The sequence below is a fragment of the Myzus persicae genome, unplaced genomic scaffold (genome assembly GCF_001856785.1).
Source record: "Myzus persicae strain clone G006 unplaced genomic scaffold, MPER_G0061.0, whole genome shotgun sequence".
NCBI lineage: Eukaryota > Metazoa > Arthropoda > Insecta > Hemiptera > Aphididae > Myzus > Myzus persicae.
The window spans coordinates 210,389-237,131 of NW_019103874.1; the positions used below are offsets into that span (position 1 = coordinate 210,389).

Sequence of the window (26,743 nt, forward strand, 5' to 3'; positions counted from 1 at the left end):
ATGTTATAATTTATATGACTAAACATACTGTCGTTTAATAATATTATGTTTCTTAAAATAATATTATAAATATGCGCACACGTAATTTTAATATGTATATAAAAAGAACATGAAGGTATGTAAATATCTTATATTATAATAATATATATTATATAAAACGTTATTTAATGAGTATAAAAAAAAATAATAATAATAATAAAAATAAAACAAACAGAAAGTATAGTACAAAAGGTTGTATGAAAATAATGTAGAAAAGCCCAAACTATAAAAAAAAAATTATAAACGTATCATATAGCACCAAGGATAACAACAGTCTGTCGAAGGGAATCGTGAAAACAAAATGGATCGATTGAAATAACGAGTCGTAATCGGAGTTGGTTGGGTTATATATCTTGTAAAAAAAAAAAATTATACAAATATAGATATTGATACAATAGTAATATTATGGGCTAGATTTCTCTCCCTCGCTCGTAAAAAAAACCTGTGACAAATCCCGACAAAAGTCGAGTTTGGGCGGAAATCGTTTATCGACGGAAAATCCTCGGATTCCGGTAAGTGCCTACCGTTAGGAGTGTCTTTTTTTTTACACTTCAGCTAACAACGTTATATTACTGTAATTATTATTGTCTCTCAAAACGTAAACGGACATTCCACTGTCGATGTATATGAACAATAATTATAATAATCTGTTTAAAATAAAGTCGAATACGATATAATAATATATGACGAATAATAGTACATTATAATATATGATACGATATTTTCACAACGTAAGTTTATGCACTTTGTTGTGTACAAATAATTGTGTCCCGTTTCCCTGCGCTCGCTCGAAACTGTCTTTGGCGACAAGGACGGAGTCTTTTTTTCACTCTACTCTACGTACACCTACGTATTAGTTTGTCGTTCAGTCTATCGGGTGATAAATTTAAAAAAAAAAAAAAAACATATTTGGTAAGCTCAACGCGACAAATTCGATTGGGTCGTTTGGAGGTAAACATATATATTATTTTATATTCATATAATATGTATTATTATATATTATATACGGGTCTTACATTATGCGTTAAAATATGTTTATAGTGTCGTTTGTCACTGTTCAATAATTAAGGTATATAACATATAGTTGACAAATGATATTCAATAGTAATATTAAATAATGATACGTAATTTATTTATAGTTAAATATTATATAATAGTAATAATTCCAAAACTATAGTGTCGATTAAACACGCCTACTATACATACATAATACATGGATAACGGGGCAGAAGAGGGGGACTAGAACGTTTTAATTACCTATTCAGGAATGGTAGGAGGGGGTCGGTTGGCTGACTGTTCCGCACGGAGGTAGAATAAGAGGTCGTCGGAGTAGTGGAAACGACCCGTATAGTTAGTACCTTTATACAATTCGAAATTCATATTTAGTCGAACTGTTTTCGAAAAAGCAGCTGGATGCTGTACATCCCTCCACACCCCGGGGGCGTCTTTTTATTTTATCCTCTACGATAATAATTCTTACAGTATTATAATAAATATAGGGGCTCGCGGCCTAATATTATTGGCCGTACGACTGTTGCTGGTGCTGCTGGAACAGCCTGACGCCGTTGTGGTGCGTGGGTATTGTCGAGTGGTTCCGCGACCGGACGGCCGACGTTTTGGTGACGCCGACGCCGACGCCGCCGCCATTGTACGACGACGACCACTGCCGTTGGTGCTGTTGATAGTTGTTCTGGTTCTGCTGCTGTTGCTGCTGATGGTTCTTCTGCTGCTGGTACTGGTGGTAGTGCGACGACGCCATGACGTGGTTACCGGTCGTCGTGTGCGGAGGGGGTGGCGGCGCGACGTTATGTGGCATCGTCCTCCAGCCGGGCACCGAGCCGGGCCGATTCCGGGCGCCCCGAGGTTCCGTGAACGAGCTGAGCGACACGTTCGTGGGCCTGGTGCACGGATCCGGAGGTATCCGAGCCTTGGCCCCCGGGCCGCCCTTGTGTCGGATCACCACCGTGTCCACTGTCTGCAGGTCCGCATAACTGGCCCGGCGCCGCTGTTCGTCGTCCGTCGGAGACAGTGTGGATGTGGACGCAGCCGGCGACAACTGCAGCGGGGGTGGAGGCGGCGGCAGCGGCATCGTGGCCGCAGTGTCGTGGCTGCTGTTGGAGTGCACGCCGCTGGACGACTCGCTGTGGCCGCTGCACGCGGCCTGCGGCGAGTGGCCGGTCGCGGATGCCTCCGACTCAGACTTTACGGTGTCCTCCTCCTCGAAATCGTCGGCAACCGTCACCGACGCAGGGCCACCCACGCGCTGTGGTCCCTGCTGGCCTGCCACTATCGTCTTGCTGTATAAGCCACCACGATACGCGTGATCGCGCACTTGTTGATGTTGCTTGGACACCTGTAACAAAAACGGTTATAACAAATTAATATGATTATAATATTATTACATGCGTCTGCGATTCATAGAATTACTATTGAGTATAAAATAGCTGATATTTTATTCATATAATATTTTTTTAATGATAACTAATAAGACTTTTTCGACTGTGGTTACTTTTTTGTTCTGTGACGATACTGACTTCTCATACAGTCACTAACTACAAATCAGTTCTAAAATCCTAGAAATGTATTGAACAATTGAAGTGATGAACGAATAAAATGATCTGCCTGTTGTGATTTTCCAAGTTATTTATTACTGTACCGGTAACAAGTTGCACCCGTAAAAGATCCTTCTCAAAGCTAAATATTGTTAAAGCAAAGTCGTTAAGTACTATTGGTCAAGAAAGATTATAGATATACTCTTATTGAACAGATCAAGAATATAGTGGCATAAGAAGCCATAAAAGTTTTCAAAACATTAATCCCTACCGTCAAAAGACCCACGAAACTTAAACGAAATATATTTTAAAAGCGTCAAAGTGCCTTCACTGGTTGGTATCTTTTCCTCAGTCCACTCAAGCTGCCTCATTATAATTAAATAAAAACACATCACTTATGCTTCTTATACGAGGACTATGTTTTTAATGTTGTATATATTGTATAATTTATAAACTAAGAAAAATATATATATTTTAAAAGTTAGATATTTAAATTATATTTTCTATTTCATTAATTTTTATGACATTAGTATTGTTAAAAAATACATATTGAAAACTGTTGAAGTATTTGAGTGTTTAGCCCAATTGTATGCCGAGTCCGTATAGACCAAAATATTAAGGTTAAATAGAACTGCAACAGCGGAGGAGGTGGTTTCCAGCCTGAACTCTTCAGCAACGGTATAAATTATTACTCTGAATGTCTGATGCTAGACCAGAAAATGGTTGAGTTAAAATATTTTCTTCGATCAGCCGATATCAACAATATCTTAAACAATCTGTAAGATACGCATTATTTCGATGAGGAGGATGTCCAACATAACCGTAAACGAACGAGCGTCCACTCTGAGGAAACTACGTATATTTAAGTTAGGTTGTCAGGTATGCGATTATTTAATAACTCCGAGATTACAGGGCGAAGTCATCTGTTTGTTGCGGAGGACGTCACTGAAACTTTTTAATAGCCGTTTTCTGTGTACACACAGGCAAAACGCAAAGGCTTTGCCGCGAAGGAAATACGGACGAAAATGGGCGTTCAATTAAACAGACTAACTTTTTAAGCTCGACAACAGGAGGGATGTACGTGCGGGAATAATGGCAACTTTCGAGACGATAAAAATTAAGCTCGTCCTGTCACCGAAATATAAGCGTGGATATTGCGATAGTGTAATATACAGCCACTGAAAGATGATCCTACTCAATGCAGTGACACTCACCTCACCGCCAACAGATGCTATCTATAGAGCACAAAAACAAATATTATAATATCTAGTTTTCATTTCATTGGTTGTCAGCTTAAAATTGTTAATTCGATTCCAACATGTATCGGGCTTACTGTGAGCTATACTATCCACTTTCAGAGTTAAATTATGTCCGCACACATTCAAATATTGGAATATTATTAATATATTAATATATGTTAGACATGTTAATATTAACCCCAATAATTTCCAAAAGTATGTCTATTTTATAGCCAACATTCTTTATCCGCTCAAAGTGGTTAATAGATAATTAATATAGATTATCGTAGTATTGTTTGTTTAATTTATATAGTTCTCCTATCAATCATTGATTATCTACAAATGGTGGAGTATTTTGAGGCAGGGGGTGAGAGATGATTCGATTAGTGTAATCACTCACTTCCCTCAATCACTCCCTCCTGGTCGATCAACATATCATTATACCTGAATAAATTTGTTATTTAATTCATTAATTGATCTACAAGTATACATTAAAGATGTTGATATATTCATTTTTGACTACTAATTATCTTTTGTCCAGAAATTTCCAAACTATAACATTTTTTCAAAAATACTGCAGCTGAATGTTTGCGAGTGAAGAATGTATTTATAAATTCTCAGTGTAGCGCTCACGAGTCAGTCGAACCACTATACACAACGATGCGTGTATACAACCCAACGCTGAAATATATATATATATATATAGAATTCAGCATTAACACAAAACTTCCGAGATTCAGAAAGTTTTAGGAGGATTATATGCGCGAGGGAATATACATTATACATATATATATATTTATTTATTGTATGTGTGCATGCACGCGCGTGTTGCCTGCATGTTGACGAATAAAATGATAAGTTTACACTCAACCGATTTAAAGCCGGTCAACGGATATAATAAATCGTGTTACTTGATAAATGTCTAAATCCACTTACTATATAATGTAATAATCTAAAATATAGCAAAATGTCAGACTAAATATAGACGAGTGCTTCGGGATAATATCGGTGGTGTGTATAATATTATCTGTATTGTCAAGCCATCTCTTTTAAAAAATGTTCTGGTCATGAAATGGAATTGCTGCTAATTACTCATTTCAATGTGTGCAAATGCGTAGACACAGGTAATACACATTGTATTCCTATACAATACACCTATATTCATTCGATTAAGCGTCCGTATCATGTGCAAAACAAATTTCAGCACGATATACTATGGATACATCCACAATATTACGAGGGATTCGAAAATCAATGAGTAATTAATGTCATAGGTGCGTAATCGATTAATATTAAACGAATTATATTTTATAACTATAAAATATATAATGCTTTTATTATTACTGGACTCAATAATAATAAGGCAAATGTATCGGTTTCGTTACGCGTATTGGAATTCGGATCAGCTTTTGTTTGGCTTATAATAAGATATGTATATAATGTAATTATTAATTACAAATGTTTTCATAAGCAAATAAACCACCAGTTATGATAAAATAGACCAAAGTGATAAAATGTCATGGTCGCAATCAAAGCATATTATATCGAAATGAAAAAAAACAAACAATATCAACACATTGAAAGCTAATAAAACGACATTTCTCGTGTTGGTGGGCTTAGTAATGTTGATAACTCGCTAAGTTAAAGTATTTAATAATAATTTAACTTGTTGGTATTATTTTGTAATATCTTATTACATCGTGACATTCGTAACACACAGATATTTTTATTAGATTTTTTACTCTTTTCTTTTCTTTTCATCTTTATTTTACTAATTTAAATTAATTGTTTACACATTATAGTTTGACAAGTATATAATGACGAGTTAATTTTAACTTAAAACCGGCAGTAAGTCTCATGAATGTTGCAGGTATATTTTATTGCTACTAATTTATGTTGACGCTCCCCTCACTCTTGACAGAAGTCGAATACACAAAATCATTTGAAAAAAGAAACGGTTAGTTTAAGTTAATAAGATACTTTTATTTTTAATTAGCAAAGTTATTTTAAAATGTAATTATAAGTTATAACTGTCAACTTTTAATTTGTTTAATTTTCGTTTTATATTTTTTTAACTTAACTAAACTTTAAATTATTCATTAGCTTGTCAGGCACAGCGTTTTATTTGATTGTATCGGGTACAAAGATAAATAATTGTACCCAACAACGGATTCGACCGTTTGTTTCTATTTTATCGTCGAAAATGGTATACTATACTATTATGTACTCACTTGGGTTTTGCTGGCGTGGAATTCCGCAGCTGAACTTATGTCTTCCTGGATGGGTGGTGGCGGGGGTGGTGGAGTGGCCGGCGAGTAAAACAACTCTCTTGTGTTGGCGCTGGCGTACGTAATTACACCTTCCCGTACCGTGTCCAAAAGCTGTATGAGAAAATCCGGTAAATTACACAATCGCATTTGGCCCAAAGTTGTATAAGATTAGTAGTACTAGGTACTATCTAGTACTATCTAGATTTTTAAGGTTAAAATTAATTTTTTTCAATGTTATAAGAAACCCAAATGGAACCAAACTTAAAAATATGTTGTACTTAAACCTTAACTAAATCAAATAATTCAAACTGTCTCAAAAACTGTGACTTGTACAGAACTTAATAAAATACTTTTATTACATTTTAAAAGCTTAATATTATTAATTACCTACCTAATGAAATAAAAATGATGTAGAAACAAAACGGTTAGGCTTTGATGTAATAGGTGTGAATATAAATAAAATTACGTTTTTCTACAGCTCTTTGAAAACACTGCTAAGAATGAAAAAAAAAAATATTTAATACAGAATTGTTGATAACTATGCAAGCTACTGTTTTTTTTATTTATCGTACGATCGAAGAAAGACGAGACATTTAATGTCACTTTTAAACTTGTCGTTTACACGAAAGAAATTTGGAACTCTGTCTGCTATAAATATAATGCAAAATAAACAGGAAACGCAATTTATATTTGAAGAGACATGCAATCCAAACAAAAACTTCAGAGCAGAACAACATATCATTATAATATACGGGGTGTCTTGCCGCTCGCTCGTCCACGACAGTAACTTTTTATTCTAATTAATATTGTTGTGACATTTTGAGTACACTTGACGGTGTTTGGAGTCGGTAAAGTCAAAAAATCCGAAACCAGAATCCATATTTGCTCTTCATACGAATTTGCTGCTTGCATTAACGGGACTATACAATACAGTTATAAAATGTTAAAAGTCGAACGGAATAGAACTGCATATACAAGACACTATTATTATTATTGGTGGATTCACACCACAAGTATTGTTAAACACCCCGTAGAGTATTGGCAGACACGCAAACGATACGAGAGGCGGGTTTCGATCACGAACAACGATTTTTTATTCTTACCTTCGTGTCTTCGGACGTATTGTCGTCGCTGTGGTCGTTCGTAGCCCTAGCTACCATCGGCAATTCTCGGAGCTTTGCATAATCACCATCGTCCTCTGGACTGACTCCCCTTCGGTCGATTTTGTCCATTGGTATGCCTCTGTGACAAAAAACAAATATTTATATTAAATTCAACAATATGAGTTCGATCGAACATATAGGTAGGTATTGGTATACATGCATTATACAGTATACCGAAAGTCGTGGTGCTTCGAATTCGACCTAAGATGATTATTTTAAAACTCATTCTAATAAATTATTTTTGAAAGTAAATAATATTTTTTTAAACAATTCAAGTTGAATAACAATTTGCAATTCTTAGGTATTATGTGGGTATTGCCTTTATTTTCACCCTTTTGTTGTTTGTTCAAATCATTAAGACTATCGATTTTGGTCTTTAAGATGTATTTAAAACTGAACAGATATCGAATATATTGTTATATAAACATATTGTTTTATTAATTAGCAGTTAAAGTTTAAAGGATAGAATTAGTTGTAAATCACGCACAGTATGAGATTCTTTCATTGCCATTTTCCACGCACACTATTTTAATTTTAACTTAGTTTAAATACTTTTATCTACGAGAAAAATATCATTTAAATATTTGATATTTGTTCTTAAAAATATTTACAAAATTACTCGACTTTAGACTATAAAACCAAGTATATAGATTGATTTCTACTAAGTGTAGTTACAACTCAAATAATCAAATAATCACACGTTAAATGATTAAATGACAAAGAGTGCAATATTCATTTGGCAGAACTGCATATTGTAATTACAGTTTAAATACTTACTAAAAAATATTTTTAAAATGTTGAAGATTTAATATTTCTTAAAATAGTTAACATTTGCCGTTAAAAAATTACCCTGTATAAGAATACGAGTACGTTATTATTAATTTAGGTATAATGAACTTGAATAAAACGACAATTGTATCCCAAGAAAAACGTAGGTGGCACGTCGTAGATATCAAATGATTAAGATAAAAACATTTTTTTTTTGTCTACGCTACACAAGACGATTATTCTCTTTGACAAGTTATTTTTGGCATTGTTTTCGTATGCCGTCATTCATTGTTAAAAGTCATTGTAATTAATACGTAGGTGCGTTCAGAAGAGAACTACCATCGTTTCTCATTAAATACAATTGACAATACGTGTGACTGTTTCGTTACACTGAAGGTTCTTAATTGATGTTTTGTAATAAAGCATAGTAAGCAATCTTCAGTTGGCTACCGTTTGAAAAAAACAAAGATGATCTCTTATGCCGCAGGTTAACAATCATAACTTTACTAGGACAGTAAGACAGTAATAATTATAATAATTATGAAAATTATTTGTAATTATTCTCATTTGTTATCTGAAACTCTGAACTGTTTAAGGCAGAACAAACGAGTATTGATTATCGGGAAAGGCGGTATGGATGCTATATTTTAAAATTTAAACGAAAAGACATTTTTAATCACTTAGGTAGTTATTCTAAGTGGTTTTTAGAAAGAATTCACCTTCAATACACTTACTTCGTAGATTTCTTTGTCCGTTTACAACCAAAACAGCCAGACGGCTCGTCCGAGTCTTCCATTTCGCTTAAACAACTGCGGCCTGAACTCGACTTTGGTCTAGGCCAGTATATCTGTTCATCACTCATTGTCTTTGGAGTTCTTTTAAGTTTGTGTTTATCTGAAATAAGAGTAGTATTATTTAATAATAATATTAAAATAATTCAATCGGCCATGGGTTGAACTAGTACATGGTGAGAAGCAAAGATTAACCCCGAACGTTCCGGATTTTATAATTTTATATAGCCAATCACATTATTAAATTATTTAATTCATCCATTATATAATTTAATATATTAAACGGCATTACATTTTTAATAACATAATGTTTATAGGAGTGCATATATATATGTAATTATTGCACTATGTGCATAACACTTTATATAATGATTAAACTAATAAATAATAAATGTTAATTTTAAATGATATTATTTATTTGTAATGCATGCATGTACAGAAAAAAACCTGAAAAGTCGCTATGCTGAATAGTTCGTTGATGTTTCAAACGTGTATTTATATTATCTTCGGGAGATATTTTTGATTGTTATTAAAAGCTTCATAAATTAAATTATTAATGAAATTCAATAAGTCATTTTTTGTAGATTTTACAAAGTTATTACCTACTAATATATTTTTTTGTCTTAATACTTCATAAATTAACCATTGGCTGAAGTCACACTACTGTCTATACTAGTGAAAATATATTGAAAACATTTTTTCCATATCAACTTTCAACTTATCGAGTTAAATGTATGGTCTGTTAACTGCGTGAACTTCTAATTTATCGATTTTGTCTTCTCTTATAACTTAAATCGAATCAATTACTTTTATTAACTTGCCCAACTTTGGTAGTAGTAGTAGTAGTATACGCAGAGAGATAATAATAATATCTTTGTGCAGGCTTACCCGAGTTCGCAGCGACGCGCGTGTAGTCGGCCACTACGCGTTCCACCACGGACGTGACGATGCGCTTGGCCGTCTTCTCGGTCAGCGAATAAGTGGCCCCTTGGGCCACCACCAGCAAGGGCACGCGCTGGGCGTCGTCACCTCCGCCGCCTCCACCAGCCGCACCGCCGCCAGGACCACTGCACCCGCCGCCCCTGGGGTCGTACTCCAGGAACAGGTGCAGATTGAACACCCAGCAGGGCTTGAGCGTGAGCACGGACCACATGGCTATCCAGACGAACACGTGCGCGGTGGAGTTCAGCAGACAAGCCAACACAACGCCGTTGAGGGACGACCGGAACACGACGATGGCGTTGTACAGCAGAGGGCTCTCGGACGCGACGACGGCGAGCAGGGCCAGCACGCTGGCGCAGTAAGGCATCAGGCTCGAGTAGGCATCGGCCACGGTCTTCCGGCCGCCGGTCTGCCGCTTCACGAACCCGCTGAATCGCGTGTACCCGTAGTAGTACACTATTGAGTTGGACACGAATATCAGAACGGTGGTGACGGTGAACAGCACAGCGGTGTCCAGGTGATCCAGCACCAGGTGGTAAGTGGTGGGCCCAGCCGGTAGTTCCTTCACCATTTTGCAGACGCCCAACACTTGCATCTGCGGCACGGCAAAGTAATAATAAGAATCATAGTAATAATGCGTTTATAATGATTTTAAAATGATTTTTTCGTCACGCCTACACCACAAAGTTGAATTGTTTATGCCGGTTGAACAGTCAGACAAATTTAATTTTTCCGCTCAGTGCGTAAAAAGAGTGGAACACCTACCCGCTACTCAGCGGTTGCAAAGTTACTGTCCAAATAAGATTAATTTTCATGACGCTCGCGCTGTTCTGTTGAGAAATGTATAGGTAACGTGAGCAGCAAGAACAGTTCGTTCGTCGACGACAAGATGATCAGTACATCGATAGTCGTTTTCGGAGGTGGTGGAGGCTTGACATAAATAATGACGTGGAGGTCCGGGAGGAGAAACATTTTCAGTCTCGTGCAAATTGCATCAATCGTCCGCATCTCGTGCCGACATTGTCCACGCAGCTCACTTCTAGCCCTCACCTTATATACTACTGCAAGGGGTGAAACAACACGGGTCATGTGTACCCGGTATTAATTTTAATAGTCAAAGCAAGGATCCAGTGGGTTAGTCCACTATAATAGCCGTCAGTCTGACAGGTAAGAATCTAACTTTGTTAGTTTTAGATAAGGGATCACAGTAACGTGTACGTAATAGTGTATGATTAGTTCTGGAACCTCGGACACCGGACCCCTGAGATTTTAGAGGAAGATAATTATGACATTTCACAATATAATTAAATCTTCAATCTAAATGATTTTTATGCGTTATTACAGTTTTCTAGGTACTTATGTTGTTGACCCAAAATGTATTTTATAATTTGAGTTGATCACTGTTTTAATACCGACATAATATTATCGCTTATCACTTATCACTAATCACTTATATTGTGATAGTATATTACTAATTATATTATTATAAGGCGTATTTTTAACTAGATTTAAAAAGTTATTACAAATCCTATTGACTGACTCATACCTATTAAATGATATGGAACCTAAAATTATATAGAATAATGCCATAATGTGTACAGCTTTATTATTGTATAAATATTTAATAATTAATTAAGTTTCACTTTTGGTACCAGTTATAAAATGAGGTTGTTTAAATCTTGGAACAAAACACTTTTGAAAACCGAGCGACTTCTGCGAAAATCAGCTGGAATCCTCACTGGTACACCATTTCGAATTTTAACTGGTAGAAACTTTTGTTTTGAAGCCAGTTGCAATTTTCTACGTAGAATTTAAGGCCGACTTTGACGTGACCACATAGTTCTAAGGGTTAGATGCCAAATGCTAAAATGGTGGCTACAAATTAGTTATAACAAATGAGTAACGAAAAAGTTAAGGTCTGGAGTAGAAATTTGGAATGACTGGTGTCCAGCAGTGCAGCTGACCAAAATTAACTTGAAGGTAACCTTTGAAATCACATGAAACCCAAACCTTACCGAAACCGTTATTTTATTTATTTTTATATACTCAAATCAAGCTATTTTCATAATATTAATTATAAATGCAAATTTAAACGATTTAAGCCTAATTATTGTATAATTACAAAAATAAATACAGACTCGTACAATTGTTTTATTTGGAAATTCCGTTTGATATACCTAACCTCGATATCCACTAAACTTACAATACCATCCGATTTTATTATTATATTTTTATGCGTTTCTATTGTATATATAATAGTTATAATATACATTTTTATTATACATTTATTATTTATATACATTTTGAAATGGCGATATCTAAGTGTAATATTTTCTTACCTTGTAGAGGATGCATGTGAAGAGGTACAGTGACAGGCAATGTATAGCGTTGGCGAATAGCTGGACGGAGAATAAGGTGGCGAAACACTTGTTAGTTTCCCAAAAAACGGACGCATACCGTCCGCAATATATGAACAAAGCCATAGCGTAATTGAAAAATTCGATGGACATGCCCCCATCAGTGTCCGCAGCATCTGCGAATAGTTTGGGATTTAATCGGTATTGCATATTGGACATAGGCGATAGGACTATTATAGACGAGTGGAGTACTGATGGCCAGGTTAAATTTGGCGGATTATCCCTTGCCATTTTATTCCACTTGTCCAAACTTTAAATGCTTATTATTTATTGATAAAACAAATGGTTTGTTCGGCAATCGATATGTGTACAAAACTTTTAGGTAAGCAAACCGATGTGGCTTATAAATTAAAACAAGGAACGTCATTATAAAACTAAACTAATGACTATGCAAACAAATGTTGATCATTTATAGTGCAAAATACGTAATATGTATTAAGTACAAAAACACCGAAGTCATTATTAACACGTACCTGCTACGTTGGATTGGGATTATAAAATATTTTTGATTGTATAATGGCATCCTTAAAAATATCACTTTATTTTTGATAGTTAATGAATTAATGTGATTGAGTAATATATAATATAATATAACATAATACGAGGTTAGTATACGACTCGTATTGTATATTGTATATCGTACGTGGTATATCCAACTCGCTGTTATATGTGTATAATAATTTCAATAAAAAGTAGTAGTTAATAACTGGAATTATGAATCAAATGCAGTGATAAAAAATTGTAACCTAAGCGCCTATTATGCACTTATTCATAACGAATTGACAAAATATGCTAAATGTTTTATTTTTAAAATGCAATTGGAAATTATTTAAATAGTTAAAAAGTTGTAAAAATAATTTAAATACATTTTTGTCAAATTAGCCACTGTTATTGCTTAAGTACCTATTGTTCAATGTTTGTATTTGTTTTTTATTTCTATAATTTTAATACTTAGATTTTATAGTATTGTGAATTGTTCTGTTATGTATTAGCTTTAAATGTGTCATTAAAAAGGAATGTGTAATAATTTCTATTCATCTACAAAATACAAGTGCTATACGCAACATAACCTAACTATAGTTTTAGTGCATAGTTTTACATCAATTATGTCATTAATCACAATTTCAAACAAAATTCTAAAAATAGTATACATTGAAAATATGAATATTTTTCGGCTTAAAAGGTTTCATAATAACATAAACAGAATATAACATTGACCGCAATAATAGTTTTAAAGATTTCCAGTGAAATCATATTTTTTTTATCTAAAGAAAATAATTGTATTAGCTACTTAGTCATCTGTTTAATTTATTTCAGATAACATTTTGTTATCCATAATACTATAGTCTATATGACTATATCATTTGGTTAAACATTTAAATATTTGCCGTCGGAGGAAAAATAAATTAATCCTCTCAATATAAATTAAATACCGAAAAATACCGAATGCAATAATTCATCGCTACTTTATATCATAAACGATAGTTATATAACTTTATCATTGTATATCCGAACAATTTTTAAAATAAAAAAATGTTGGATGGTTGATTAAAAAAAAACGCTTGATAGATGAATTAAAATCATGATAATCATTGAATGATTACAAAAATTACAATGATACTTACATGATCTATTGGTCGATGACGATGACGACTGTGGGACGAGTACCGACTGTGTCTTGGGTTCGATGTGCATATTTTTAAGAGTGATGTTGGGTGGACTGGACTGATGTCCGCCGAGGACCAGAAAGTCCAAGTCGGTATTCCAAATATTATCTGAAAACGCACACAACAAGCTTAGATAAGAAAGGCAGTAGATTACGTCGCGCGCATTGTTTGAGGGTTGCACTGTGTTTTACGTGCGTAACAATAATTTATATAGGTATTCATAGTACACATAACAATATACGCTCCTATTGTGTGTAGGAATTAGTGAAAAGGCCAACCTCGCAGGGCATCATTTAGGTACCTACTGTATATTATAATATTATATATAATACACTTATATAATTCACCTAGTTACAGTTAATATTATAATGCTAGGCCACTGTCGGGTTAATATTCTGGGGTTGACTGAGCGGGGTTAAGCGAGTTCTTACACGACCTTAATTAAGAAAAAAATATAAAATGTGTGTAGTCGTCATAAAGTATACATGAGTTGATAAGCGGATTAAAAACAAAGTTATGTACGTAAGCATTCCTACACAAGAGAGTAAAAATTAAAAATGACACAATACGTTACACGAATATTAAAAACAAGGATATGAAAATTCCTACAGCAGTCAACAATATTATTATATAGTGAATTCCTACGTTAACTAAAAAAAAACATTTTACACGCATTTAATGTTTTAAATACATAAAATATTATAAAACATTTTTGTATAAAAATAGAATAACAATTTTAATGATTAAAAATATATTTTGAAGAGTTTCTCAATTAAAAAAAAAATCCAAAGAAAGACATTATCGCTTACATATTCCTTTGCAACATTACCTCTCACACCTCCATAACTTATTTCATGACACGCAATATGATATGTATTATTATTATTTACTTGTGGACATGAGACCGGCCTGTATGAGCCTGGCTTCGATCATGAGCTTGACTACCAGCAGGGCGAGTGCCATGAACGAGTGTAGAGTGGAAGAGGACGGCGGCCCGTGGGTCCAGCAGGATGACAGGCGGCGGCGACGGACGTCCAACAAGTTGCCAAGCTTTTCCGAATCGTTGGCCATGTTTCCAGTACGAAAGACGGCGGTGAATGCCACCAAAGGTACCAGCACGGCGGCCATTCCGATGGTGGCAACGAAGCAGTGAACTTCGTACCGGGGCGGAAGTACGCTCTTCGGTGGCCATACTACTTCCAAGTACTCTGAAATATTTTTAAAAACCAAAATTTATACAGACGTATTTTAAAATGTTATGACGTGATTTTGTATTCAATCAGGTAGCATTCAAACGTGTGGGCTGGCAATAATTTATTTTATGGTGGCAAACTTATTCTTCTAAAAATGATTTGATATTACATTTATGGTTAACTACTTAACTTACTAGCTAACTACTATACAATGCAGTGCGCACACGTCATCAAGAAGACCGTAAAACATATTTTAATTATTATAATTAATATAATTATAGATACCTATAAGCAGTAAAAATATTAGGTTTTTTATTTTATAAATAATTAATGATTATCATTAGCTGTTCATCACTATATTTTATATACCTAAATATATACTTTATCGTATTAAATTTGGATGTGTAAGTACTTACACTTAATTTATAAATAACTGTTTGTCTACGCAGTACATACTATTTTATAAAACTTTCACAAAGTCTCTAATTATATATTAAAAACTATATTTTACTCAATTTTTTAGTCCAAATGCCCACCTCTTGCATATCATAAAATGATAAAACTAATATATTACTATATACATTATTCGTGGAAGTAACACATACATGTATAGTAATGTAGTAAAGTCAGAAGGTCACGTACAGTTTTCAAGACGTCCTAACTACGATACCTAAAGTATCATACAAAAACCCTCGATGATTGAATAATAATAAACAAATTACGAAAACTCGACGTAAGTGGTCTCAGACTATCTAATAGTATTCCGTATAAATACCTTATTTTAAATTGAATCCAAAATATACAGATAAAAGTTTGTTGTACCTGAGTAAACTTTTGACTGGACTTTTGAGTAGGCTATTTGTGCGTATCATCGGTACGAATAAACAACGTGCACCGTAATACGCACGTTCGGGTCTCAATAATTTGCATACCAACGCAATTTGAGTACGCACATAATATTATTAGTTATGGTAAACACAACTACTATAGACTTGGATCGTGCAGTACAAGTAATAGGTAGGTATAGCTACGTGTCATACAGGGGACCAGTCGGCGGCGCAAAACCGTTTATGATAATAATTTAGCAGTATATGTATAGTATATATTGTACCCTTAAAGTTTTGAGTGTCTCCCATCCTACCGATGTATTATCTCGTGAAACTTTTGATAACTTTCCTAGTTCATTTATAAGTACGTCATCGTATTCCGTTTGCCTTTAAAGTTTCCACTACATTTTTGATACCTACAGTTTACATAATATCATGTAATATTATCATCAACTCACTCACTTACAGAGTTTTTTTTATTAAATTTATATAAGTACGCGAAAAGAAGTGAAAAATAAATAATAGTATAAAATGTTTAAAACCAGTGCCGTGTTAAAGAATTTGTCTCCCGGAGCAAAATTGAATGGAGCTGGAATTTATTATTCTCTTACTGATCACAGAAAAATGATTGAGAAACAATATATTGAATACATTTATAAATAATCATATTTTAGTCAACAACTGAATAAAATAGTATTTTTATCTACCTATCTCTATTTAATAGGTAGTAGTAGGTACTATGTACCTATTATATTATGTTTAAAATAAAATAAACAAAATTTGAAAATACTTTTTATAATCGAGTCAAAATAAATTTACAAACGAAATATTCTCAGATTATATAATATTTTGTATGTGACAATATTATTAAACAAAAACAACAAAAAATTAGTTGGACAGTGGGGATATAGGTACCTACTCTCTAAAGAGTATAAACATTTTGTACTAGGAGGGCGTCAGTACGTCCACCCGCATGTGTTTTGTCCGCCTTACAAACGTACAATATAGCAAAATTTTAAGCTTACAATAATATATTTTACCCTTTTAAAGTCCAAAATTAGAGAGCTTGACCTGGTATAGAATTTAGAGGTAAGATTTAGGGCATCTCGGAGGCTTTTATTGAAATTTTTTTATTAAGAAGCAAGCCCTGACCTTTCTGGAACTCTAAATTTTTTGTACATTTTAAAATGATAATAACTTACTTAAAAATAATAGTATCAATAAAATCCTTCGAGATGCCCTAGATAATAATCTTACCTTTAAATCTTATAGTGGGTCATATCACTTTTATTTCAAAAACAACGGTGGATTATTGTTAACGTAAAATGTGCAGTGTTGTACGTTTGTAAGGCGGAGACAACACGTCAACACATGCGGGCACGTATAATAGAATGTATAATATAATAGTATGTAATATGTGTTAAAACTATTTTATGTGAAAATAATATGGGGATTATTCAGATTCTATGGTAAAACACTGTCGTCGTTTTGATGTCAGTATAACTTGTATAAATACGACGGCATGAACCCGTGTCACATAACGACAGAATCTTTGGAATGTTATTACTTCAGTGGCAGACGTGCCTTTGTGATTGCACGGAACCATCATTATACTATTATAGTACATAAACTACTCAAACATCGAATAATTGAAACAGTTTTCGCCTTCATTTTCCTCAACCGAGTGACACACAAAGACGAAATGTTCCGTGTACTTGATAACTGATAAGTATATGACGAATATATAAGGTTTTCCGAAATTCGTCGGAAAACCCATAGCTGGTGAGTACGACCGCGACCGTAGTTTTAGCAGTGCTTTATATTACATTGTACCTACCTTATGCCAAGACGAGACTTTAATATGATACATAATTCTACTCTATACGGGCATACGGCTTTTCATAATCATTAGTTTCTGTCAGCTTACTATTGGCAGTAGCATAATATAAGGCGCTCTTTTACGTTATTCGTATGCATAGATTATCCAACGCTAACATACATGTTTAATTACTGAGATGGTCCTACGTAAGAGTTATGTGGGATAAAAATAAATTTCAAATTAATATTTATACTCCTTACGGTGTTGAAATTTTGTCAGCCAAGTTGCACAAATCATATTGGTGAATACAGGGTATGATAAATCAACCCCTTCTCTGAAAGGTGCCAATACAGATTTTACAGAAAGGAGTTTTTTTTATGGATTTTTAAGTATATTTCTTTTTTTATTTATAGGTTTACAAAAACATTGATAAGAACCACGAATATTTCCTACACAAAAAACGTGTTTCTTTTCACTTTTGTAATTTCTTTAAAGGTTTACGTTATGTTATTACACTATAATATTGTAACTCATATTTGTTGATATTGACTTTTGGTACCAAAATAATTCCATATTTTTTTTTTTGCTGTTATTTTCATCATTCATCTTCATAGTGATAAAACTACCGTTGTATTAACTCTCTATCACTTACTCAACATCACGTTGGCAGTAATTCGACATAAACCGTTAAAAAGTGACCGAATGAAGTCTTGCTTATTACTTCGGGTTAAACTGATAGTTATAATACTATGTGAAAAAAATTGATTTATAATTACAAATAAGTTATTATACATTATTAAATATTAAAATACATTTTTAAGTTTAAAACTGTTTGGGTCTTATATTTATATTCACCATCCTGGTCGCGTTCAGTTTTCTAAAATAGATGAACCACAATACTTGTACGTTATTGTACGTTATTATAAAATAAACGTAGGTAGCGCGCATTTTTCGACTAGGTATTTCCTCGGAGAATATAGTTCATAACAATATATATTGTTATCGGCAATCTGTATAATAGCATTATATAGGCGCCTACATATTGTAATATTACATATATGTTGTTACAACAGCGAGATGTGTACTAAGATAATTGATATTTTAACATCCCAGTAGCTCTACACAATATAAAGTTGAGTACCCCGAGGAGGTTATACATCGATTGTTTTGTTAAAATATACGAATAATCAATCATATAGAAGGTCTTTAAAAAAAGCATTCAATTTCACCCTGATATAACTGATATAATATAATATTATATTTTATTATTATGTGTATATAATAGTATTCAGAATGTTGAATATTAGATATGTAATGTTGTATCATATTACAGAATATAGATTCTAAATGATTTGGGAACATTTTAGGTAGTAAAAGAATTTAAAAAAACTTGGAAACATTTTTAGGAACAAAAAAAATATTATATATTCACACAACAGTATTATTGAAATCAAAATTGTGTGTTTAATCATTGATGATGATATGAATAATCACCCAAGTTGTTGTAATTGTTATAAATCAAATTTAGCATAAGAGAGGTGAAACATATAAGCGTCATATCAATATTTATTTTGAAATAAACTTATGCAGCACAAATTAAGTATAAACAATTATTACTATTAAAAAAACCATATGCATTATTATTAATTATAAAAAACTCATTTATTCAGAGTCAGCTTAAACATTCTATTTTTTACGTTCACTAAACAATAAAAACAAATAGGTTTATCAAAACAAGAGTACATATCAGTACTTTATTTTTTTAAACCAAATTTTAAACCTACAATATGTTTTTATGACTATAACTTGCATAACTTAACTTATATATTTTTTAAACATTTTAACTGAAATTGTCTAAAAAGTTCTGTATTACTGCAATCAATCACTTGAGCTTTTAGCATTAATAATTTATTCAAATGGTTTTTAAAATCAACCCAATAATGTTTTAATTGAGAAATTAAATAAACACTTAAAAACTATTGTAGTAATCAATTTCCAATCATTTTTGACTTCAATTAAAAATTAGTTATCCGTTAAAATGTAATTATTGTTATTTATCAAATAAATAATTATAAAAAATCGTTGAATAGCATTTAATTACTTTCCAAAATGTATGAATGGTAATTGGTATTAAACGTCGAGTACTCATAATAAATTTAATTTATCGTTTGCCAAAGAGAGAAGACCCTTCCTCAAAAACGGATAAAAGTAATAAATACGATAAATAATACCAGCAGAGTTCTAATAATGTCGGTGGTGAAATTATTTACATGCAAATTATATAATTTTGTGGCTGAAATAAGATTTATCAACCCGATATAGAATCACTAAATGAAAGCCGAGAGGCACTTCATCAAGTAAATTAAGTAAGGGTTCAGATGAGTTGCGGAGTGTAGAGGGTAATATATTGTCTCGCTGTACACTAAAGGTACGTACGTGATTTACGACTTGACGCCTTTGAGTTGTATTCCACCCGAAATAATTGTCGAGCGTATAATATAATTTGAACGTCATCGGAATCGTATCGGACAATCACACAGTCATAAGTGGGTGAAGTATGAAAGTTGTATGTATGGTTATAAAGTAAAATAATTGCTTGCTTCTGCAGACTTCTAATGTTAATATTGATAATAATACGAACTCCGAACCCTTAAAAGCTTGACGTGATTTTGTCATCGCTCTGAGGATTTATTCCAAGCAATACCTAGGTAATTTATTTATTCCGGGGTATTCCCTTGTGATTTGGTTGAGATTGTTTCACTGTATTTGCTTTGTACATTAAATTTACTCGATGCCTGTTCTTATATATTTTATATTGTTTAGATTGATTTTTTTTTCTGTTCGTGGATTAATATTTTTGGAAATGGATTAAATTATAATCCATCTACTACAGTTATTAGTATTATTTTAGATTTTTTTTTATCAAGTCGATAGTTTCGACGAATATTAATTTAAATGTTAACATTAATAATTATTTAAAATATTATATTTTTGTGTACAACACCTCAATTGTATGCTTAATCATTATAGTTGTTTGATGTTTATAATTGTATACTTGTGTATGTATTTTTAATTTGATTGAAATACCTATAGTGGGTTACATAATTATGTAACGCAGAAAGGTGCTTAATTGAATTTTAAAAAAAAAGTACTCATTTTTTGTTATGGCCCAAAACCGTTTAGAAATATCGTATAGTAGTATCTAACTACCTACACAATAAAATGTATTACGTAGCCTATCCTAATTTTAAAGTGCAGGTAATTGATATAAACACAATTAAAATTGGATATTTTAAATTATATAATTGAAACATAAATAAACAAATCCAAAATGTATAAATGTTCGTTTAAAGTTTGAATATTACCAATCTATATGGTTAGGTTTGGGTGGGTATGTTAAAAAGAAAAGAACATTTGTCATGATTCAACTAGACTGCTATAAAGTGATTCACGACAAATAAATGCACATTGATATCAATGTGTACATCATGCTGTGTGGGATGTATACTGCATACTAATTTAAATTTGTAAAACATGATTCATATGTAGTCTAAACGACTATGTAATCATCAAGAATTTACTTATTTTATTAACAAACTAAGATTTTGTGAATATCCATCAGAAATTCCATTACATAATCACTATTCAAAAAAATATATACTTCTCAGTGCAAGTCGAAGAAATTTATTTAGGAGGAGTTATGAGTCATTTAGTGTTCATTTTAAGTTCTCAGACATAATGACATAATTATTTAATTTGGTCTACAACGATGGATTTGAATGCAATGAACGATTTACCAAATACATAAATTATACAAATATAATATACATTGTTTTTTTCATCAACCTTAAGTCCGGTAACTATGGCCATTATAGCTGTTTGTTGGGAAAATTGTTGGTTTGAAACACCTATTGTATGTGTGGCAAGGATTTTGTTGCTAAAAATCCCGGGTGGTAACCCATCTAGGAGATAGGACGGTGTACACTCGGAGCATGTCCTCGAGCCATAAATATATTAAATTGTATATCTCACAATATCATTACATTTTTAATTATTTATTAAGAAATCAAATTTAACATCAAAACGAAAATAATGCAAAACATTAATGACTTAAAATTGATTTATTGTATTGCTTAATAAAGTTTTTACTGTTACAAATTTATTATTGCCATATAGGTATCTAAATAATATGTTGTATCTGAAAATTTTAAATAAAAATGAAAAGGGTGAGTACTAACTCTGTATTTAAACGGTATTTCTTAGTTTATAATTTAATGAAGAGCCATTTTCCATTTCCTCGGCATCAAATGCAGGTAAGTCTCAAAATATTTTAAAGCTTAGGACCTGCTGCAGGTCACGTTTTAGGTAAGTAAAAAAAATTATTATTATTATTATTATTAAAAAGAAAAACATTCAGAAATTCTGGAATTGTGTTGAAACTCAAAGTGTGTAACGAAGAATTAAAAGCATAAATAATATGACGATGATGGAATTTCAAAGAATAAATCAATGGAAGTATAGTAATCAATGGTCAAATAGGTTGTTAACATTAATTTCTAATAACGATATTAAATAATCTTGAGCCATTTATATTCAATTGTATCACATTATATATTTATATTAATATGTATAATAATATTATGGGCACACAGTGCTGCAAACTCAGGTTGACACTGACCTTCCTGATTACGTTTCTGACAAGGTTGAATCTAAGATATCAGAATCTATTATACAAAATACTGCGAATAAATGATTAGTACATGTGTTTACATCGAAACTTTTATTTTGTTTTAATATTTTCAAGAAATATATAATTGATCCTTAAAAACGTGTACTTAATTACCAACAATAATATTAATAGCGTTATAGAAAATTTAAATGTTAAATAAATAATTACTCTTACTGAGCACAAACACCGATAATAATGAATAATGTTACTAGCCGCTATTAAAATAGTTGTAAAAATTCCACAATGCATTATCGCAGAGTACTTTGAAGTGGGGTGAGCGGTTTCCAGAACAATAATAATAAATTATTAAACTCAACTGGCGTGTAAACGACGGAAACAATCTACGGAGCAGTTTTACAACAATACTTGGTACAATATTATGTCCTCTAATAATAATAAGAATAAAATATTATACCAATATTGATGTACCACTTGTACCTTTTCTGAGTGTTGAAGTCGTATTAATTTTCGTCTTTCGGTGGTACACATAGCGACCGCGTCCATTGAAATAAATCCGGACCACACATTATTATATCCTACTTATATGTACTAATGCCGACGACACGTCTCCAACAGGATTTTACACGATCGATTTGAGTGTTCATGGCGACATTGCCACCACAGCACAACACGAGTACACGATTAGGCCGGAACAGTCGATCTCTGTCTCACAGATGTCGACCGTATCATTATCGTTATACAGGGTGTCACAGGACGACCTGTCAAATGAAATAACTTTTGTTCTTATCAACATTTTTTTTTTTTTTTTTTAATGTAATTTACAGAGCTCTGTCATTTTTTTTCATTTTCCTAATACTGACAGTAAACACATATAAATATAATAATTTTATTTTGGAATCATCAAAATAACCAATTTGAATAATATCTGTTTTTTGAAAAATTGTGATTGTAAAATCATTTATTTAAGGCAATACATACATATAATATAGTTTAATTTTTGAAAATTTTGAAATCTCATTATTTTTGTTAAGTAAAGTTGTCCCAGTCGTAAAGAACATTTTAAATTAAGACACCATTTTTTTAAAAATCTTTTATGAGAATATTTAAATAAGCGCTTGTGAAATCTAAAATATATCTTTTTAAAATGTTATGACTTTTCAAATTAATGTATCTTACATAAAACAATTAGGCATCATAAAAAATCATAAAAATAAACCACATGACTTCGATAAATGTTTTTGCGATCGAACATTTTCTAATAACCAGATAAACTAAATGGTTATTTTGAAAAAAAAAAAAACATTTAAATCAGAATTAATTTTTTTTTTACTTTCAGTTTAAAAAATAAAAAATGACATATTATACGTGTAGTGACTAGTGATGAGTCAACAAATTAAACAGAACAAAAATTTAGAAATATTGATTAGAACAAGTCATTTCATTTATCAGGTCTTCCTATACACCCTGTACACATATACGCGCAGTCTCCGCCGTTGACGGGCCGCACCCCGATTAGTACTGGTCGGGCACAACCCATTTAGCGTCCTGTTCGATGACCGTTGGACTGGGTACTTAATCTTTTTCGGACGTGACACTCACGAGAAGCTCGAAATAACCCCCCCCCCGGGTAAGTATAATAATATATTATTTTATTTTCAGTCCTCACTACACATCCGCAGTGCAGAGTCATCATGTTCTCGCTACATTACCTTTTCGCAGATTTCGCTTTAGTTATTATTATTTTATTTTGTTTTTTTTTTTAGATTTTATCCCCTTGCCATATCACATCATTACCTAAGTCTCACTCCCTGTAGAACTAGCACGCAGATATTCATCACTTGCTATAGAGAATGATGATTTTTTTTTTAATGCAATTAATTACCATACAATTTTGATGATTAATTTTTGTAGTTCTAAAATGACAAGATTTCAGTTTTATTGTAGTTATAATATTATGATTATCAATAGGAATATTATCGGTTTTCTTTATTTGTATTTATAAAACATGTTATATAAAATTGAAAAACTCGATAATGTCCACGGAGTATTAAATTAAAAGGTCTAAAATTAAATAGTTTTATAATATTTATACTCTCTACCAATCTAAAAAACATTTTTACTTAAAAAAAAATTGACATTAGCTGATAAAATGAGTGTTGCGGGTTCAAATATAAAGACGCTTTATATTACAGCAATATAGTGTCTATTATTTATTCGTTATTTTCATACATTATACCTTATTCGCATTTATAAAATGTACAATCTCAGTTTCTCTCCACTCTTTTCCTCCTCGCATGTAAATAATAGTACATAATATCATGTGTATCGTAATGCGTCTTGTTGCATTTTTCACTTGGCTCATATATATACAGTGCAGATTACCATACCTATATATAATAGCATAATACAACACACACACACACATATATTATATTATATTAGACTATATTTATTGTATATATATATAATGCAGTAATGCACTACACACCGCATGTATGGATGCATCATCATTCATCATCAATCGCAATATGACTTACTGCCGTCAGCATGCAAGACGAATAAAATAAAAACACACAATATACGAGATGTACACGCACCCAAATACTACACTTCGCATTATACTTTTATAGTCAGTTATTCGTTGGCGTTCAACGCTCTGATAATCGAAACAAATAGTCGTGCTGAACTACGTAGTTTTCCCATTGCTACAAAATCTCAAAGGAAAACACGACCGTTTGAAACACACTAATAAATCACGTTTTCCCATAGGCCCCTTTTAATCTGTATGCAGACGCGGTGCAGTCAACCAAGGGCCGTCTTAGTGTAATGCACGTGGCCCCCGGACCCAATGTACATTATAATTTACAGAGAAACCTAATAATATTTAAACTGTGATGTTTTTTTTATTTTTTGAGATGAAGTATGTAATTTCAGGAATATAAGTACTCCAAGATTGCATGTACAAAACGTATTAATTTAGTTGAGAATTAAACACACTTGCACACCAATACATGGTATTATAAAGCATTACTCATTATATATTATTTTATATCTAATGTATATAAATTATACACCAAATGCATTAAAAGTAAAAACAAATTTGCAAAAACACGCAACAAATGTGAAAAATGTAAAAAAACTGATCGGCGCTGAAAAATCTAATCCCTATATCCTTAGTCTATTTATCATAATAATAATTAGGGAGTCAAACCGAATATTGTTCAAAATATAAATATGTATACTATAGTATATAATATTACAAATATATTATGGTCAATATTGGCAATCAGTCGTTTTCGGTAATGACTAATCATTATTGACTATTGACTATTGACAATAGCTAATTATTTGGTTAGGCACTGTTGACCTTTCCCAGACATTATGTACCAAGTCCAAAATTGATAGTCAAAGTATGTAATTTTTAATTTACATGTATAATAATAGTATAATATATGTGTGTTCACCCACATCTCAATTTAAGAAAAAAAAATGTATAATTAGCATATTAATTATTTGCATGATCGGGGCTGAAATACTTTTGTTATTCGTTTGTCAGAAAAATAATAGTGTCTATAATTTGTACACGCCCCCCCCCCACCATTCATCTTACCGTCAAAAATTAGTGCCAAGACTAAAAGGTAATATTAAGTTTCACGAGAGGATATATACGATAATAATTTCTTTAGGAAACACCTGATATCGATTCATAAATTGTATAGATCGATGAAACTCATCAATCAATAACCGAACGATATAACAAACCGTCGATATTACCAACAACAACTGCGGTATCAACCGGCATTACTGAAATCGCCTATTAAATAGTCATTATACCGAGACATGGCCAGAATTTTCGACATTGACGTCACTATAATACCGTAATACAGCTTATGTGCAAAGTCTTACCCGATAGTCTCCGAGTGGCCAACAAAACGGAATAGATATTAAGCACGGTGGCGAGCAGACCGTACCACACGGACCACAGGCTGTTGAGCTGACAGAAATGTGTTTTGCCACCTCCGTAGTTGCCGTTTTCAGCCATCACGTCCGGCTCGCAAACATCTCCCACGAGCGTTTTTGAACCTGTGGAAATAAAAAAAAACCAATCAATATAGAAGTATAGGATTATGACATATCATATAAATAATATGAGTAAATTAGGAAATGTCGTCATATGACAGTCGTGTCTGGGGTGACTTTGGGTTCATTTAAGACGGTTTTATATTGCCTGTACAATTAAATGACCAGCTGTAATATTGCTGGTAAAAATTGTATAGGCGCGTTTTCATTACATTTTAGTTTAGCAGTATAATTTATTCACCAACACATTTTATCATTTTACTGAAATGGCCAACGGTAGTATTTCA

The 26,743-nt window shown here is 32.5% G+C and overlaps 1 protein-coding gene across 1 annotated transcript; it reads right to left on the reverse strand.

The window, feature by feature from the left end:
- Window positions 1–265: 265 nt before the first annotated feature.
- On the reverse strand, window positions 266–26,483 carry LOC111035733 (protein tincar). The gene is made up of 9 exons (XM_022317477.1): window positions 26,283–26,483; window positions 14,738–15,055; window positions 13,806–13,955; window positions 12,103–12,296; window positions 9,710–10,358; window positions 8,765–8,924; window positions 7,203–7,341; window positions 6,061–6,210; window positions 266–2,392 (listed from the first exon to the last, which is right to left on the reverse strand). Exons 1-9 carry the CDS (start codon window positions 26,416–26,418, stop codon window positions 1,556–1,558), a joined length of 2,733 nt encoding a protein of 910 aa, XP_022173169.1. The 5' UTR covers window positions 26,419–26,483; the 3' UTR covers window positions 266–1,555.
- Window positions 26,484–26,743: the final 260 nt, after the last annotated feature.

Excerpts from the sequence above, each read along its gene's own strand:
- LOC111035733 (XM_022317477.1), bottom strand. The coding sequence starts at position 26,418 with ATGGCTGAAAACGGCAACTACGGAGGTGGCAAAACACATTTCTGTCAG. Across the intron at positions 13,956-14,737 it reads GGCCGGTCTCATGTCCACAA|ATAATATTTGGAATACCGAC; the intron begins GTAAATAATAAT and ends GTGCGTTTTCAG. Across the intron at positions 6,211-7,202 it reads ATACGTCCGAAGACACGAAG|CTTTTGGACACGGTACGGGA; the intron begins GTAAGAATAAAA and ends TTTCTCATACAG.